The 16,922-nt window shown below is 39.8% G+C and overlaps 1 protein-coding gene across 1 annotated transcript in view; it reads right to left on the reverse strand.

Moving 5' to 3' along the window:
• Positions 1-16,922, reverse strand: part of KATNIP (katanin interacting protein) — a 54,621-nt gene that overhangs the window by 31,145 nt on the left and 6,554 nt on the right. Inside the window, exons 5-13 of the mRNA XM_079320715.1 lie at positions 15,824-15,915; positions 14,162-14,296; positions 11,873-12,137; positions 10,389-10,538; positions 8,196-8,359; positions 7,018-7,130; positions 6,481-6,595; positions 5,886-6,092; positions 1,800-1,940 (exon numbers count right to left, since the gene is read on the reverse strand). Of these exons, the coding sequence (XP_079176841.1) occupies positions 1,800-1,940; positions 5,886-6,092; positions 6,481-6,595; positions 7,018-7,130; positions 8,196-8,359; positions 10,389-10,538; positions 11,873-12,137; positions 14,162-14,296; positions 15,824-15,915 (1,382 nt within the window). The remainder of the gene's footprint in view (positions 1-1,799; positions 1,941-5,885; positions 6,093-6,480; positions 6,596-7,017; positions 7,131-8,195; positions 8,360-10,388; positions 10,539-11,872; positions 12,138-14,161; positions 14,297-15,823; positions 15,916-16,922) is intronic.

Below are 16,922 nucleotides of genomic sequence, written 5' to 3' on the forward strand. Positions count from 1 at the left end.
TTAGGTATTGATTCCATTCCCAGTTTTGTGAAGACATACAAGAGACATTAGACCAGATCTTTGAAAAAAGTTTTAATAGCACCAAGTAACCATGCAATTTCAAGGCTGTATCATGTAGTTGCAAAATGTCTGACTGTTGCAGATAAAGGTGAAAACAACTGGCTGCCCTTACACTTGTTCCCTTCCCACAGACCAAAAATCACCTCCTTTTTTGCAGGTCTCATCAGAAGTAAATAAACGCAAGATGAAGCATCCTCTGAGACCTTCCTTGTAATTCAATGAATCAAGGAATCTATGACAATGATGTCATCTGACTTTTACAGCTTCCTTCAGACATATTTTTTTTGTCCTTCCAGGCTCAAGTTCTGAAATTCAAATATACAAAAGTACTGGGCTGACTTAATTTTCAGCCTATTTTTGGAAGCAGTACTTGGACAGTCACTCACTTACGTGGTTTTTTGAGGAAAAGAATGCAGTTAGAATGATTCCCAAAATCCACACAGAAATCTGGCTCTGGATTTACATTAGAAAATTGTTCATTCATTGTATTTTATACTTCTTTAGTTTTTATACTTCTTAGACATAACTTCCTCATGACAAATTACAGATTTAGGTAGAACTGCTTTGTATTATTCTTTCATCTTAGGGATAATGAAACAATTCTTCAGCAAGGGTAAACTGCTGCATTTCCACCAAAATCCATAGGATTATACTCCCAAGGGATTTTACATTGCCTCATAGCAGGTTATTACAGAAGCAGAGCCTTGAAACACAGACAAACATTTCTGTGTACATCCTGCATTCTATCCAGTAGAGTTGGTAACAAATCATACCATTACCTCCAAGAACAGCAGCCCTTTCGTACACTCTAATGATGATGGAACATCCTGTAGACCACATTTTAGTGAGAAAAGCTATTAAAATTCCAGGAAAAGAAATACAAATCATGTTGTAGTAAATTTGTTTTAAGCTGTCCCTTCCATGGCCATTTCCGTATGTATAAATTACCATATGTGCTTATATAAGAACATGGATGAGAGCAAAACCAGAGAGATAAAGCTTCTTATTTATAATCCAGGACAGCAAATCCTCTTTGATCCAGTACCTGAGATTTTTTTTTTCTTAACACTGCAATGTACAAACAATAATAATATCATGGTGACATTCAAGCACACAGACAAGAGACCATCTGCCATCTGCCATGATATGTCTCTCTTGTAACAGTAGATTACTGGTTTTATTATCAGCACACAGTAGTGGACTTTTTAATTGTCCCTGCCCAGGGAGGGGGGCTGGAACTGGATGATCTTTAAGGTCCTTCCAACCCAAACCATTTTATGAATCTCATTAAAGTGACAAACCCCAAACTGAGCAACAGTCAGCCTGTTTATATTTATAGACACAAGAAAAGACCTATTTAAACATGTATTTATTTACATTGTGATTAAACAGCTGAAAGCCCTGAATATTGAGATGCACTTACCTTTGTATCTTTATTTCTCACCACAGTAAAGGATTAATGACAGGACGTGCAAGCCTTTTATTAGGTCTTTAGCAATCTTTAATAGCTTTGAAAACAAATGCTCATTGTGCCCATGAAAACATTACCACTACATTGTTAGCACTTACAATTAAGACAAAAGCAAATTTCACAGCAGACAGGGACACCTCACAGTCGCTGTTTTATTACAGGAAATTGTATCTACTTTTATTTCATGCTTTTAGAAAGAAGATCATACTGAATTTCCCTAGGCAAGGCAAGAGCAAATATACAGAGGAGTTGAGAAAAGACTACTTACACTGGGAGTTGTTGTGTTGTAATTCCAAATCTTGATCTTGGATATACCAAAGTCACGTGAGCGGGTGGGATTGCGGATAACAAAGTAAAGTTGGACGGGTGGGTGGAAAGGGCACATCCAAAGGCAGCTGTCCTTGGGGAGCTAAAAACACAGACAAGCAGACTGTCACTAATGCTCCTTCTCCTGGAGCTGGGTGTTTTAATTAACTCCCCACCCCCCAGCAGAACGAGCAGCCATTACAAAAGTGAGCGTTTCATGAAATGCGCTACGCAAAGAGCAAAACCTCAGCCTCATTTCCCAAGGGTAAATCCCACTCTCCTGCCTGCCAGACAGCTCCCAACAACCTGGCAATGAGCTAAAGGTCAGCTGCCTGCTGTCCCAGGGAGACATCTGCACGCTCAGAGCAAGCCCAGTTTATTTTTATCAAATTAATCAGCTTTGCTGGCACTAGGGGGGATCACTGAGCACAATGGACACTCTACAATCATTTTACGATTTCTTTGCTTCTGGTTTATCCCCTAAAGATGGGAATCTTAGAGAATTTTACTTTACTGCCTGCCTCTATTTTAATCAGGCTTTGCAGATAATCAGCTTCACTTACAGGTCTATTCCTCAGAGCTATACTAGGCTCTACACTGGAAATGTTCTAAGATATCACAGAATTCCCTACATGAATCGTACACACAACTGGCAATCAAGAGATCTGAAAGCACCAGGAGATGCCTAATTCTGGACATTGTTAAGAACTGCTACCTCTACATGTTCAGAATGTAAGAAAAGGATACATGGCAGCACAGAAAGAAGGAAGTTTCAGAACCAAAGTGTTGAATATTAATATATTTGATATCCAGTGCTACCTCAAAACAGAGATGAACAAGGCACAAAGTGAATACACATGCAAGTAACAGACCAGTGATCTGAAAGTAGCTGATAAATCAGTTCCCCTTCTGTTCTCAGGGACACACAGTAACAGATATACACACACAGAAGACAACAGGCAGTCTTTTTCCACACCTTTCTCTCTGAAGTGAGTGTTTCAGTTTTTCCTGAAGGCATTAACCACAGAACTTTCCCCCAGAGTCCTTCAGCTGTCTAACAATGGTAAGGCCAGCACCCTGGAGCTGTTCAGAGCCATCATGAATTGATGCACTTCTCACTATGGTCATTCCCCACTTCTCCAGACTCTGGGTCTCTGCCCCAGAGCCTGTCAAAAAGCTCTGGGAGACTGTTTCTGCTCTTAACACCAGTTTGGAGCACAAACAGAAACATCAGAGTGCCAGACAGGTTTTATCCTTTCTACTTAAAAAGAAAGAAGCCTCTTGACATCAAAAAAAAATGAAGGAAAGCCCTCCAATCACTGTTAACCCAACTCTGGGGTCAACTACAAAGCTGCATCATGTTTTTGAAGCCATCCTATGAACAAGAATGGTTAAAAAACAATTTCCCAGCTGCAGACAACATCTGATAAGCAATCCATCTGCAGACCTCTCAAGTCAGGAGCTGACTCCCCAGGAATCAATAGGTTCTGGTGGGTACTGAGAGCCAGAGGTGCCTTCACAGGAGGGTACCTGACTCAGCAGCAAAATGACCTGTTCCTGCTTCTCACTGGTTTCTCTGTAAAACTGCACACCATGTTCCAAAAAACAGAGGTTTATCAGAGCCAGACTGAGTGTGGTTGAGTAGAGGCTGCCATGGAGATCATTTTGTTTATCAGAGGAAATAAATGATAGGGCTGAGTTACACAACCTCACAGGTGTTACAGTCCCTGCCAGGGTGTCAAAGCTCTGACACCAGAAATTCAAGGCACCTTGATGGATCCATGCTAAAACTCAAGAGACTGTGGAGGACTCTCATGTTTTATCCCAAAGAGTGATGTCATGCCTTTGCCTCCACAAGAGGTATTTGAGCCTGTCATGGAGCTGGAAAATCTAACCCAAAAATTCTTTGAACCATCAGGGTGAACCTGGTATGTTAAGGAGCTGGAGTTACATTTGAACTGGTCCAAGGGAAAAGGGGAGAGTGGAAACCTTTAGTCTTAAAATTTTGTGGGGGATAGGCACTATTTCTTGTGGGCACTGAAGGTGTAAATGATGGAGAGGAAAGGAAGCCCCAAGAACTGTGAAGAGGAATGACACAGGTCTAAGAATTCCCCATGGGGAAGAAACACCTTTGTTAGATATTCACCTGTCTTTGTTATTTGGAGGTTTAAATGACCTCCATATGTGTGTAAGAATCAAAAAGGTTTGTAGAAAATAATTTAAATAAAATTATAAATACTAAATATTATCACAGAATTCCAAAATGGTTTGGGTTGGAAGGGACCTTAAAAATCATTCAGTTCTAACCCCCTGCCATGGGCAGGGTCACCTTCCCCCATCCCAGGCTGTTCCAAGCCCTTTGTCCATGCCTTGGACATTTCCAGGGATGGGGCAGCCACAGCTTCTCTGGGCACCCTGTGCCAGGGCTCCATCACTCTCACAGGGAAGAATTCCTTCCTCATATCCAATCTAAAAAGTTGAGAGCACCTAATAATCTGTCAGGCATTTTTTTTCTTTTACAGTATATCACAAAAGACAAGGAAGGAGGCAGTTTAAATGCTCTTCTTAAAAGTCTGTGAGGGTAATAAATAAACTAATAAAATAAAATCTCTCAACTTCAATATGAGTATTCTCAAAGACAAAAGTACACCTAAATGACCAAAGATGGAAGGGTTTTAACCATGGTAAAATGAGTTTTCCACACAATAAGCTTTAATTTCAAGGTTTTTTTTCTGTTGCAAATGTTTGTTGCTTGGAGATTGATTAATTTATTGGGTTTTTAATGCACCCTAAAGCTTTCCTGCATGATCTGAAATATACACAAACTGGAAATGCTACTCTGCCTTCTGAAGGAATTTCCTTTTCAGGCACTCCATACCCCCAGCCTAAGATTTTCCAACATATTCCCTGCCCAGATTGCATCTTGGATGCAGCCTCCAGAGAGGAGATTACAGAGTCACAAATCAAGGGAATATATTAATCAATGAAATATAAAAGCTCATTACTTAAGAATAATGAGATCTGTAAATGTATGAGTAATACTGAGAGTAACAGGTTCACAATGGCTTAATGAATGCATTACTACATAATTTATAAATATGTAGAGAGTCTGAGAGTCACTACTACAACTACTACAACTACCACTACTGATTGTCACCTGCCAGCCAGCACAGCCTAAAAGGAGAATGGGTATTTATGAGATCCAAACTACAATTTTAAGGAGACAGTAAAGAATATGCTTCAGGTAAAAATATTTGTCTGGAAATATTACTCCATAAGGAGTTTCAACTAAATTTCAAAATACTGCATATTTGTCCTCTTTCAAATCTCATCTACCTTGCAAGCAGCAAAAGCACCATTAGCATGAAATGAGCTGTAATTTGGGCTTTTAATAGACTAAGTCCTTCAGTATCCTCATCCACTAAAATCATATGAATTTTTACTAGAACCCTTGCTCTGAAGGCCCATGAAAAATGGCACAGAGTGAATGTGCAGCACAAATGAAACTCTGGCTGTATGAAGGGCTGTGGATATTTGCTAGTTCTTTTACACCAGTCACTGTCTTTTGCCCATTGTCATTAGTGTGGGAGCACCTCATATCTCCTCATCTTACTGTCTCAGACAAGAACCATAAAAGACTTTAACCTGCCATATATTTTTCTTAATCCCTTGTTCAAAACTACCCACACAGTCTTACATTTCCATGATTCTTCCCAAGGTAAAAAGATAACTAAAGAAAACAGGCACATTTTCTTTATAAATTTACTTAAATTTGTATTATCCATCTGAAAAAAAATTATCAGTGAAGCTCCTGTACCTTGAGACCACAAGAATTACTTCAGTTCTAAAACAAATTTGAAACTGAATACCAACAGTATTGAACAGAAGAGCTAGATTTGTTAATAAGAGGAAATATTTGTAGGGTTTTTTTAAATTATCAGATAGTTGTTATGCAGTCAGGCTCAAAATGTTTCTGAACAAAAAACCTGGAGATACAGTGTTATAGGAATATTATAATGAGAGATTTTTCAGCACTAAGCTGTCTTACATTTAAGTTCTTATTGACCAGGCAGCACAAATCCCCTGGGTTGTCAGCATTTCGAATGTCCACGTCATGAGGAGACACAAAGATCCTCTCGTTGTGGAAATCAAAGAATTCCACCTGGCTCAGGCCCACGTTTGCTGGATTCCCCCAGTTGGAAAGAAGTTCCATAGTCACATAAATGGCATCATGTACTTCCACACTGCCTGTCATCTGGACCAAAATGAAATACAGTAAAAAATCAGTGACCAACCAATAAAATGTGAAACAAAAGGTTGTTCAGACTGCAAAACTGATGGGTCAGAAGCAAAAAGATTGCAAGGTCAAGGCTACTTGGATGACATTTAGTCAATCATTTGGGGTTACACCAATTCTGCCACACATCAACACTCTTAAAAAGCCTGCAGGCAACTAACTCTATTCTTTGTTTGATTCCTTTGTAATTTTGATGAACAGTGACAAATTCTCTTTTCTTACCCTGCCATAGGTTATTACTTGATGTAGGGCAGAACTGAGGGGTACAGCTCATTCAATGCACCTTTATTTCAGTAACACTGGGAAGCTCCCAGTGTGCACAGTGCTGATGCATATATGCACAAACCTTCTCTCTCCACATGGAATCTACTCCAGCTTTGCCACCAGCCAGGGATCTGTCACTGTCACAGGCAGAATGGCTCCTATGCTCTGTGAAGGTTTTCAGGAGTCTCTTCTTTTGTCTGAAACAACACATTCTGGGTTACTTCCTCATAATTCTTGCATTTTTAAGAAATAGCTGGTGCAAAGGTGAAGAGATGACAGGATGAACCTCAGAGGAACATGTACCCACACACCAAACAACAACTTTTGCATCATTCCACCTTAGATACACAGAGTTTGGTTAAAAAGCTGGGCTCCAGTTCCCAGCTGGTTCTGAAGCAGTGTGAGAAGAGAATGCAGAAGTGATCTGAAGACAATAAAGAGATGCTGGCAGATCCTGCTCCACAGAAACTGGCCCAAGGCTGCAATGCCTGATTTGCTATTTGCATGGTGTCTCAGGTATTTGAAGATTACCAGGTGTAGAAATTGGACTGGTGGCATTCTAAAAAATCTCTCTTCACAAAAGACAGTTATCCTAAAGCAAATATATATTAATATATACCTGCTTCCAAAAGGGCAGAATCTCTCCACAGCTTTGGTGACTGTAATCCTTGACTGGTGTTTTAATGGAGGTTCAGTCTTTGCAGAAAGAACAGGTGAAACAGAAAATGTCTCCTAAGTAAGAAAAAGATGAACATGTTTCATTCAGATTGTTCTGACCAAAGAGCATCAATCTGGAAAAAGTAAGAACAAACAGAATCTCTGGAAGAAGGAAGAGTTTGGGCCAAGCTCATCTGTAACTATACAAAGTTAAAGCACATTTAATGCAATTAGTCTTGATTTACACTGAAAGAGCTGAGCTTGGAGCTTGGAAAAAAACATAGAAGCAAACTCTGAGGACTAGAAAATACACATACACACATATATACATATATAAATATATATATATATATATATAAAATCTTATTGTATACATTTGGTAGGACTCAGAGCTGGCCAAAGCTTTGGCACAGGTCTACTAGACTTTCTCCTCCAAAATCATAAAATCCCCAAACCCCTCAATTCTATTAGCATAAAAAAATTATTTATTTTTTAAATAAAGAGCTATCAGTAAGATACCTAAAGAAAACAGAGGAAAACAGAGCATTCTTATAATGCTATGGACTCCTTTCTCTTACTCCACTCTACTTTTTTGTTGATTTTTGTTGACTTCCTTGTTTAGGAGTTTTTAATTGCTTTTAAACATAGTTTCTGGAAGTAAGAAATGAAAACCCACTGGGGCAGAAAACCCTCCCCAGCTCATCCTCAGTGAGATCTAGCAGTGTACAGGACAGCTGTGCTCCAAAAGCAGAGCATGCACTAACAGGGAGCAGTGCCCATATTAACAAGTCCTGGAGGAAGGCAGGATTTATTGGGATGGAAATCACACATTGCCTTGTTTCAGAAGCTTGCAGGATGAAAATGGCTCAAGTGGGCCTGCAGCTGTGCAGCTGATGTATAGACACATCATATGGCTGGTCTATCAGTTGCTCAGTGATCCCTGTAATCAAGAGGGAGCTGTGGGATGCCATCCTGAGGAAGCAGATTAAAGGAAACAACCCATTGGAAGAATAACACAAATTAAATGACACTTAGGGGGCATCATCATTCATTCATACACAATCCTAATGTGTAAGAGATTGTAATTCATGGGGGTTTTGCTACTTGAACAAACAGCTCTTTTTTTATTTCTTGCCATACCTTTTGGGGGGTTGTGGCAGCTGCTTGTCTTTGCAGATCTCCCTGCAAGAATTCATTCTCAATCTGCACTGCTTGAACAACAGCTGAAACAGAGAGCTCAGGATCCTTCTCACACACACTCTTCCTGGTTACTGAAAGGGATGTTTCTGGTCGACTTGAGGGCTCTGGGACCAAAAAAAAAGGGAAGAAATACTCATTTGTTCAGGACATACAAGTATGGAATATTCCAACCCCTGGAACTTCCCATTCAGTTACTGACACAGTGCTTTGCAAGCAGTCTATAACCATCCCAAATGAAGCTGAATTCCCCCAGTTTGGTTTCATGTTAAGGTTCCAAGTCACATCTTCTTTAGGCAACAGTTAAAACAGCATTTTAAGAAGAGGAAAACCAACAAATGAGAAACATATTTTTTATGTTTTTAGATTGCTTTGTTCTGGTACTTAGTGGGAATGCCTTGTAAAAGTCCATTGAAAAGAAGTATATATAATTTAAGCACAGCAGGAATTTGTAATTGGGGTGTTCAGCTATTTTGGAGGAATCCCCAGAGACATCTAGCAAAACAAGGGGAGTCAGGAGTTGCTATTTACAAGGCAAAATAAATGACCTTATCATTTAAGCAGTCATCACAATGCCCACACGAATCCCAATCTTCCCAAACTTCATGGAGAAACAGAAACATCACAGCCTAGAAACAGGTTTGAAAGAAAGGAAATCAAATTTAACAACAGATGATGTGAGATTGGACTAAAAGAGAAGCACAGTGGTTATATCTGAGGGCTTTAAAGGTCAAGGGAAGAGAAGAGACTGAAGTTGTACAGATATTTAGAGTGAGGGGAAATAGTGAAGTGCCAGAGTGCTTTCAGTGCTGCAGGGAGGAGAGCACAGTGCAAGTAACATGAAATCCACCTTGAAAAGACAAGAAGTTCAAACTGAGCTGAGATTTGTGTGCATTCACTCTTTGCACATACACCCATGAAAACTTCCAACAAGCATCTCTGCAAAAACAGGGATAAAGACCTGCTTATTCTTTTGTACTGTATCATCCCCCTGAAATGAATTTAGGGTTTATCACAGTGTTGGAGAGAAAGAGCTCCAACCATCACTATTATAATCTGAGAAAATGCTGCACACATCTCTGGGAAGCCAAAGCAACATCTGCTTCAGCAGATGGTGGGTGAGGGTCTCAGAAGCTACAAAGGGGATTTATTCTGGAGCCAAGAAGAATTAACTTATTTTTCTCTGTTTGATTTTCTTCTAATTAAGAAACTAATTATTTGGCTTTTTCAAAACCACTGGCCTTATTGTCTTCTTGGGACACATCTAGATTCTGCTTTTTTGAAAAGAACAGCTTGACCACAGAATATGGCAGGCCTGAAAACTTCACCTCAGACCTTTCAAAACTCAAGCTTGATCAGACTTGTTCAGTTAAGACTGCACTGAACTACAACTGCAGCCACAACTTCAGCCCCTACATTTGGGGGTTGCTGTGTTTTGTGGGGGTTTTTCCCCAGGTAAAGACTACACCTTAGCAGATTTTTAGAATAATCAGCAGTGGCTTCAAATTATGTTCTCCAGTCCAATAAAATATTTTCCAGTATGGTCCTAGATATCTACTCAGCACTGCAGACTGATCTCAGTGTTCAAGGTGTAATTCAAGTACAGTCCCAAGCAGCCACAGGGCTCTTTTGTCATGCTGTGAAAAACTGTGCCTTTATTGTGCTAGAGAACTCTGCATTTTGCATTGCTACAAATGAGTTGTGTTAAACTCTTCCACCAAACATCATCTGCTGACTGGGAGAACACACATTTCCATTAATACCACAGGGAATAGATCTGCACAAGGAAAGTGGGAAACAGAGCAACTACTGAACAAGGACTGAAAGGGAGAAGGAAAATCCTTTTCCTTTTTCCACATCTTTTGCTGTGGAAGCAAAAAGAGAAAGATGTGGCAGAAGATTAAAGTTTATAGGCTTTTAGACTTTATCACAATTTCACTGAAGTCAGAACATTCGAGGTGTTAAAAACAACCACAAAAGCACAGAAAATCCCACTTAAAAAAAACCAAAAACAGGCAGGAGAGTGACAGCTTAAAAAATCACATGATGACAGATGTGTGCTAAAATTGCATCTGAGCCAGAGGGGGAATAAGCATGAAAACTTTCCTTATTGAATCACATATTCTTATGTCTTACTAGAACAAACTGTTTCATGTCTGTCCTGCTGCAAGAGCTCAGCAGAGAGGGGCTGAGTGTCTTTATTTTTCAGCACAACTGGTTTGACAGGAATGTACACTTCAGCACTGTCCTTTCTCTTGGCTGAGAGAACTCTTACTGGCTTCACTTCTGCAAGATAAAAAGGAAAAAGAAATAATAAACTTTAAAGTTACGTGGAAGCAGCCAGCCCAGGAAAAATTAGTGGATTTTAAATGCTAAAGTTTTGCCACTTTAATTATGTTGGTATAGTTAAAAGTGATAATTTCCCCTCCTGACACTGACACTGTTCTATTGATGTAGAAGCACATATGGATGGCTGGCACTAACTCAGTGAAACAAAATAAAAATAGTACTATAATGTACCAAGGCATCTCATCTCTGCCAGATATTTACCTGCATTACTGTCAAGAAAACTAAAAATAAAAAAGAAGTCTTGAGTCATTTGTTAACACAGTTATACCAAAGAAAATTCGTAAAATACTGACACAAATGTTGTCTTGTTTAGAAGTTTCAAAGTGGGGGAGGGTTGCCTAGAATAGCTCATATAATCACTTCTTCACTTTTTGATTTAGGAATTATTAATGCCTCTATTATTTCCATCATAGCTTTGAAATTTTTCTCTGGAGAAAAAGTCTTGCACTCTCACTTGTTCTCACTGCACTTCCAGCCCCTGCTCCTGTCTCTTCTTCTGCCCCTCTCCCCATTCACACTCCACTCATATCTATGACAATAAAAGGAACACTCCTCTACTTAATTTATTCCAAGACTCTTCCTCTGAATTTATGCAATTAACTATAGATCAGGGAAAGAAAAACCAAAGGAAGTAGTAAAATAAATAAAATCAAAAAAACCAAAACAAATTACTGTACTGGAAATGAGAAGGGAGGGAATTTGAGAAATACTGAAGATAGGTCTAGGTCAGGTTTCTGCCTGAACTCTCCACCCTTTGTTAAACCTTCTCTGAGACCTCATGACTGGTTGTGGGTTTGGACAATGAGGTTTCCAAAGCAGACAGAAAGAGACAAAAAGAAGTGGCCCATGTCAATCACCAGGGATGCACATCACACACTGGAACAAGTATCCAGCACCCAGGATGTGAAATTAAGGTGAGACTAGAAAGATTTGGCTGCCTGAAATACTGCAAAAACAGTTCAAAAATGTGTCTAAAAACATGGCAATTTCTTTAGAAATCTCACAGGCAGGTCTGAGACAATCTTTGTTTAAGTGTCTAGAGCTGGTGATGCAGGTGCAGTAACCAGGTCTGTATCTCTGGATTTGCCAAAAAATTCTTAATGAAGTACAAGAGGATGTAAGTGTCCCAAATCAGGAGGCCAAAACAACAGGTTTGCTGAAGAGCATGAGAACTCAGGAGGGTACAGAGTGACTCCTAATGATCAACCTTGAAAGTAATTCCCTCAAAGAATGATTATTGTAGCATGTTAGTGTGGAAGACACAGACTTACTGCTTTGATCCTGGCTGAACTCCAGCACAGTCGAGGCAGCAGAATCAAAGCTAGAGCATCTCCCAGCATCCTGAGGCTCAGAACCCTCCTTCTGCAGAGCCTCATTGCTATCCAACTGAAGGCCTTCAAAGCCTGTAATTGCTTCCTCAGTGGGAGATGGTTCTGAAAACACATCCTCTTCCACAGAGTCATAATCATCACTAAGGGAGTCTTCTTCCATCCTCTCCTGGTCCACGCTGCGCTGCAAGCTGCTGCTCAATTCCTGCTGCAGTATAAACACATCTGTCAGAAAAGCTCCAACTTGGATTTTGAAATAAACCAAAGTGGCTACCTCTTCCTCCCCAGGAGAAAGAAAAATCTTCTGATGAACTCAGAGCTGTGATGCAGCTAAAAATATTCCCATTCCTATGTCATGTCTTGCCTCTTTTGATGAGGGCTTGTTAAGAAAAACCATCCTACAGCTCCTGTGCTCCTCATCAGTATCCAGCAGGAACATTCTGTAGGCCAAGGAGTTTTTATGTGCAAAACCAAATTTTAGGAATAAGTTACAAAAAGCAAGTAAGGGGGAGAGCAAAGGCATATATTTGTGCAGTCTCACAGTTGTGCCTTGCTATTTGAAGAGTAGCTGCAATCCAGAATTTCCAAATGCCTTCACAAGACTGTCAAGCTCATGTAGCAGCAACTGCTTTTAAAGCATATGATAAATGATAATAGTCCTGCCTTGTACACATCTGTACTTCAAAAACCAGCAGAAAAAGAGTTGGGGTCTAATGGGCTAAGCTCCCAGTTTGCAGGAGCTTTTTGAAGTGGACACACTATAACAGGATTTTATGCAAAAAATAACCTATTTTGAAATTTACTGTGGAGAAAACTGTCCTGCCTCACTCACCACACACCACAAAGAGCACAGATGATGCAGAGACCTCTGTGCTTTCATGAATGCAAAGGGAAAAGACCTTGCATCTCTTAAATGCTTTCTGCTTTTTCCCTCCCTCCCTCCCTCCCACCCCCCCAGCTTTGTTGGTATAAGAGTTTTGAGATAAATATAGGTAAGCAAACTGTATAAAATGAAAACCTGAAGCTACCTTAGGTACAAATGAACTGTGACAGTCTATATTCAGTTTGCAATGAAAGCTTCAAGCTCCTACAGATTACACTTGTTAGGAAATCTGTGTTGACAGAAATATATTACAAAGAGCAGACAAAGTCAGTTTCAAAAGAGGGTTTATAAGCAACCTGGGCCTTGATATCAAGCATATCCTTATGACAGTCAAAACTAATATTTCCAGCTCTTTGACAGGAAATTGTACAAGCTTTCTTTTCCTTTGAAACCTCTGCATCTGCATTGTAACAAGACATTCAAACAAACACATTATAGCCCCAGCAAAAACAAAATTATTTCCATCTCGACTACAAAAAAAAGTGAGGGGTTATTTTGAAATTATTGGCTTCCTGTTAAAAACCCATAAAATAAATAAATATCCATCAGTGTAAACAAGTTACCAATTTGTAGTGCAAAAAATAACCATCAATGCAAGAGCAATATAGGGACCAGAGAAAGATGCAAGACAGGAAAATATGCTTGGCAATTTTGTCTGATGTCAGTGGTGAGATCTGTAAACAGTTTCATATATAGATGTTACTCCACTACCCAGAAAAGCTTTATTTATGCCATTAATTGGTTAGGCAGAAAAATATTCATAAGTTTTTGTTCATTGATTAGTTTCCTTTCACATTTGTGAAGTGTGCTAGAACAAACTGCAATTAGTGATCAAATGAAAGGCTGCACAGTCAATATAACAACAATCCTTGATGAAAAGCAACTGCATTGATTATAACATTTTCAAATGGTCTGATTTTTGTTAGGTGAAACAATGACATGCAACAATTTTAGCATCATTATTTAAAGATCAACCTAAAGGCACCAAAAGCTGTGGTTTCAGCTTTCTCTAACCTGACACCCAGGAGTTGGAGATGTTCACTTGCACAATCATTAAGAAAAAGGCTCCTTGCAGGAAATACCTCAATTCAACCCAACTGAGACAATATTCCACCTCCTAAAAATAAGGTTTAACATTTTGTAGTGTTGCTGATTGAGACTTGATTTTTCAAGAAGCTTTACTTTTCTTTTTTTTCCCTTCTTTTTGTGACATCTCATCAATGCAAAATTCTCTAATGAAGACACCACTATAGACTGGGTTTGGGTGCTCCAGCCAAGGCTGATACCTGGACATGATCACATTTCAAATGACACTGCCATGAACAACAGAAGGCAACTGCCAACTGTACCTGGGAGAGAGGATCATCATCATCACTGCTGCTCTCCACAGCCAAGCTTTCATAAGGCTCAAAATCATCAGAGTACACCAGAGATGGTGTAATGTAGACCTTATCCCCTCCTTCTGTTTTAATTGCCACAGTTTTCTGTCAAAAGAAGCATTCAAAGAAATTAGATTTCTTCTGTGTATCAGCAGCACAGAAAGAGTAACCATCATTTTATATAACAATAGCATAATCAAGCACTGCTTTACCCTCTGTTCCACAGGTTTCTGTCCTCCCTGAGCTCACCTCTGTTATAGTTTAACAGCCCTGGTCAAACTTCCCACCTGCTGCTGCTTCTGTGCCCAGAGTGGGCAGTGATATCAAACCTTGCTCTCTGTTGTTCCTACACTCCTCTAGCATTTTCTAAGTGCCAGGGCCAGAGATGTTCCAGAGGGAATATCCTAAGACAATTTGGGTGAATTCTTTCAGTGAGTCTATCCTTCCCTTAGCACAGCCCAAGGCTGACAGGTTTGGCCAGAATTGCTGGATCCTGTAGTTACCCAAAAAATCCCCATGGAAATCACAGGGAAAGGAAACTGCTATCTGGTACAACCTCCTTCTCAGTCTGTGGTTGCATTTTTGCTTAACTAAATAATTCCAATTGTTCAGAAGGATATAACAACTCCTATCCTCCCATCTAACTGGATAAAAGACCTAAGGAATCATCCTAAGCTAGTCCCAAGTAGCAAACAGGTTTTAGTACAGAGCCACACATCTGGCAAATTCAGCAAAGAAGTCCTGACAGGCCATAATGGAAGCTGAGAAAATGAATTCAACTGAGCAGTAAGAGTGGTAAATTAAGTAATGCAGCCTTAAAGCTGCATTGAATGTAGTATTTTCTGAAAGAGAAGAAAACCTGCATAGCACAAACACTTGATCCACAGTGCCAAAGAGCTCTGATCCCATCACTCAAGCACAAACTGGACATCCAGCCAGGCCAATGGCTAATCAAGCAGTCTAATTACTTGGGTGACATGTCTCCACTGTTCTGAAATCACATTTATTCTTTTAATTAAGTCCTTGATAGATTAATTCAGATCCTTCTATAGGCTAAAAGAAAACAGGTTTCTCTTTGGAGATTTCTCTGGTGAAGCAACAGCTATGGAGCTGATGGCTCCAAATTTCTTACAGATAGGGTATTTTTATTTATATGCATTTCTCTCTCTTATGATCTACAAGAATTTATCACAAATTATTTCTCAAATTATGCAAATTACATTTCTTTGTCCCTTAATCCTGTTGCAGGGTGGAGAAAGCAGTAACAGGCTGGAATGTCTCTCAAAAATGAGTTTCTCCATCCCTTGCACTAGATAAATTCCCTAGGGTGCCATCAGAGCTATCCAGCAGCAGCTATTCTGTTGGAGGACACATTGAGCCACTCATATCCAGGCTAGAGATGTTTCTGTGATGAATGTCACTGAAACTAAACCCCTTCAATGAGATTTGCCTCTTTAGGTTTCTAAACAGACACAAATCTGGGCAGGGCAGCATTTCATGCTCTCAAGTATCCAGACCAAGCCAGTCAAAGAGTCCCAGCTGCCCATTCTGTCCACTTGCAACCAATTTCCCCTAAAGTTATTTCAACCTAAGAATTAGTTCAAAGGCCCATTTCTTCCACCTGCCCCTTACCTGAAGCCAATTCCTGCGCTGTATCTTGCTTGGGGTAGTCTGAGTGCTGTGTTCTGGCACTAGCTGGGCACTCTCTTCTAGCTGGGCTGCTTCTGCAGCAGGGACACACAGGGATTAGAAGACAGGAGAGATACAGAAATACAATATTAGACAATAAGCAGACACCTTTGTTCGTGGGTTTATGGGGTTTTGTTTTCCTCCCAGCTGTGGACAGAAGAGTAAACCTGACACATGAATGGAATCAACAGCTGCAAAGACATCCCACATCAGATCCTGGCCACTTCTAGCAGCAGGAGTTTTGAACCTCTACGGGGATAGTTATCAGCAAGTGTTTTTAAGAGAAGGAATTATTTTAACAGCAGGGGAAGCCTCACCTTTTTCGATATGAAAATACAGAAATATATTCTAGAAGAGGGGTATACATCATTCTGACCCCCAGCTGGGTAGAAAGTAAACTGTTTGAGAATGCAAAGTGAGCCCAGAACCCAGCTACCAAAGGCAGACTGACAGACAGGATTCTGGTGAACAACAGGTGATATGCTGGGTTTACAAAGGAATTGTGTGTATTTTCTCTCAAAATTAAGGAAACATAAGGTATTGGCAGATTAAACAGTATTGGGCATTTAACAGTATTTAACATACTGTGCAGAGAAGGATTCCTCATGTATAAGCCATAAACCAACCATTATACTTCATTTCTAAGGCAAGGAAGAGTTGGTTCAGGAACTTCTGCAAAAAAATATATGTATGGTCAAGCAGAGCTAAGGGTCTCTGTGCTGGAAATCTCCCCAACTTAGAGTGGAACAATTTTTGAGAAGATGCTTTGATTGACAGAGAGACAAACAATTTGCAGGTCACATCAGCATCCTCCATGGAACAAAGGCATCACCAACACTCTCAGTAGCATCCTAAATAAAGGCATCTCATTTCCTATGGCCAAGACAGATTTACAGCTTCCATTTCTTCTCAGTGGAGAAAAACAGCTGATGCAAAACCTTTTTTCTTTAAACCATAATTTAATGGTCACCCTAAGGCTGCAGGAACTGGCACCAACAATAAAAGAAGCTATTGTCCTACAAAGGTCATAGAATCATAGAAA

This window comes from Erithacus rubecula (genome assembly GCF_903797595.1).
Source record: "Erithacus rubecula genome assembly, chromosome: 17".
Classification (NCBI taxonomy): domain Eukaryota; kingdom Metazoa; phylum Chordata; class Aves; order Passeriformes; family Muscicapidae; genus Erithacus; species Erithacus rubecula.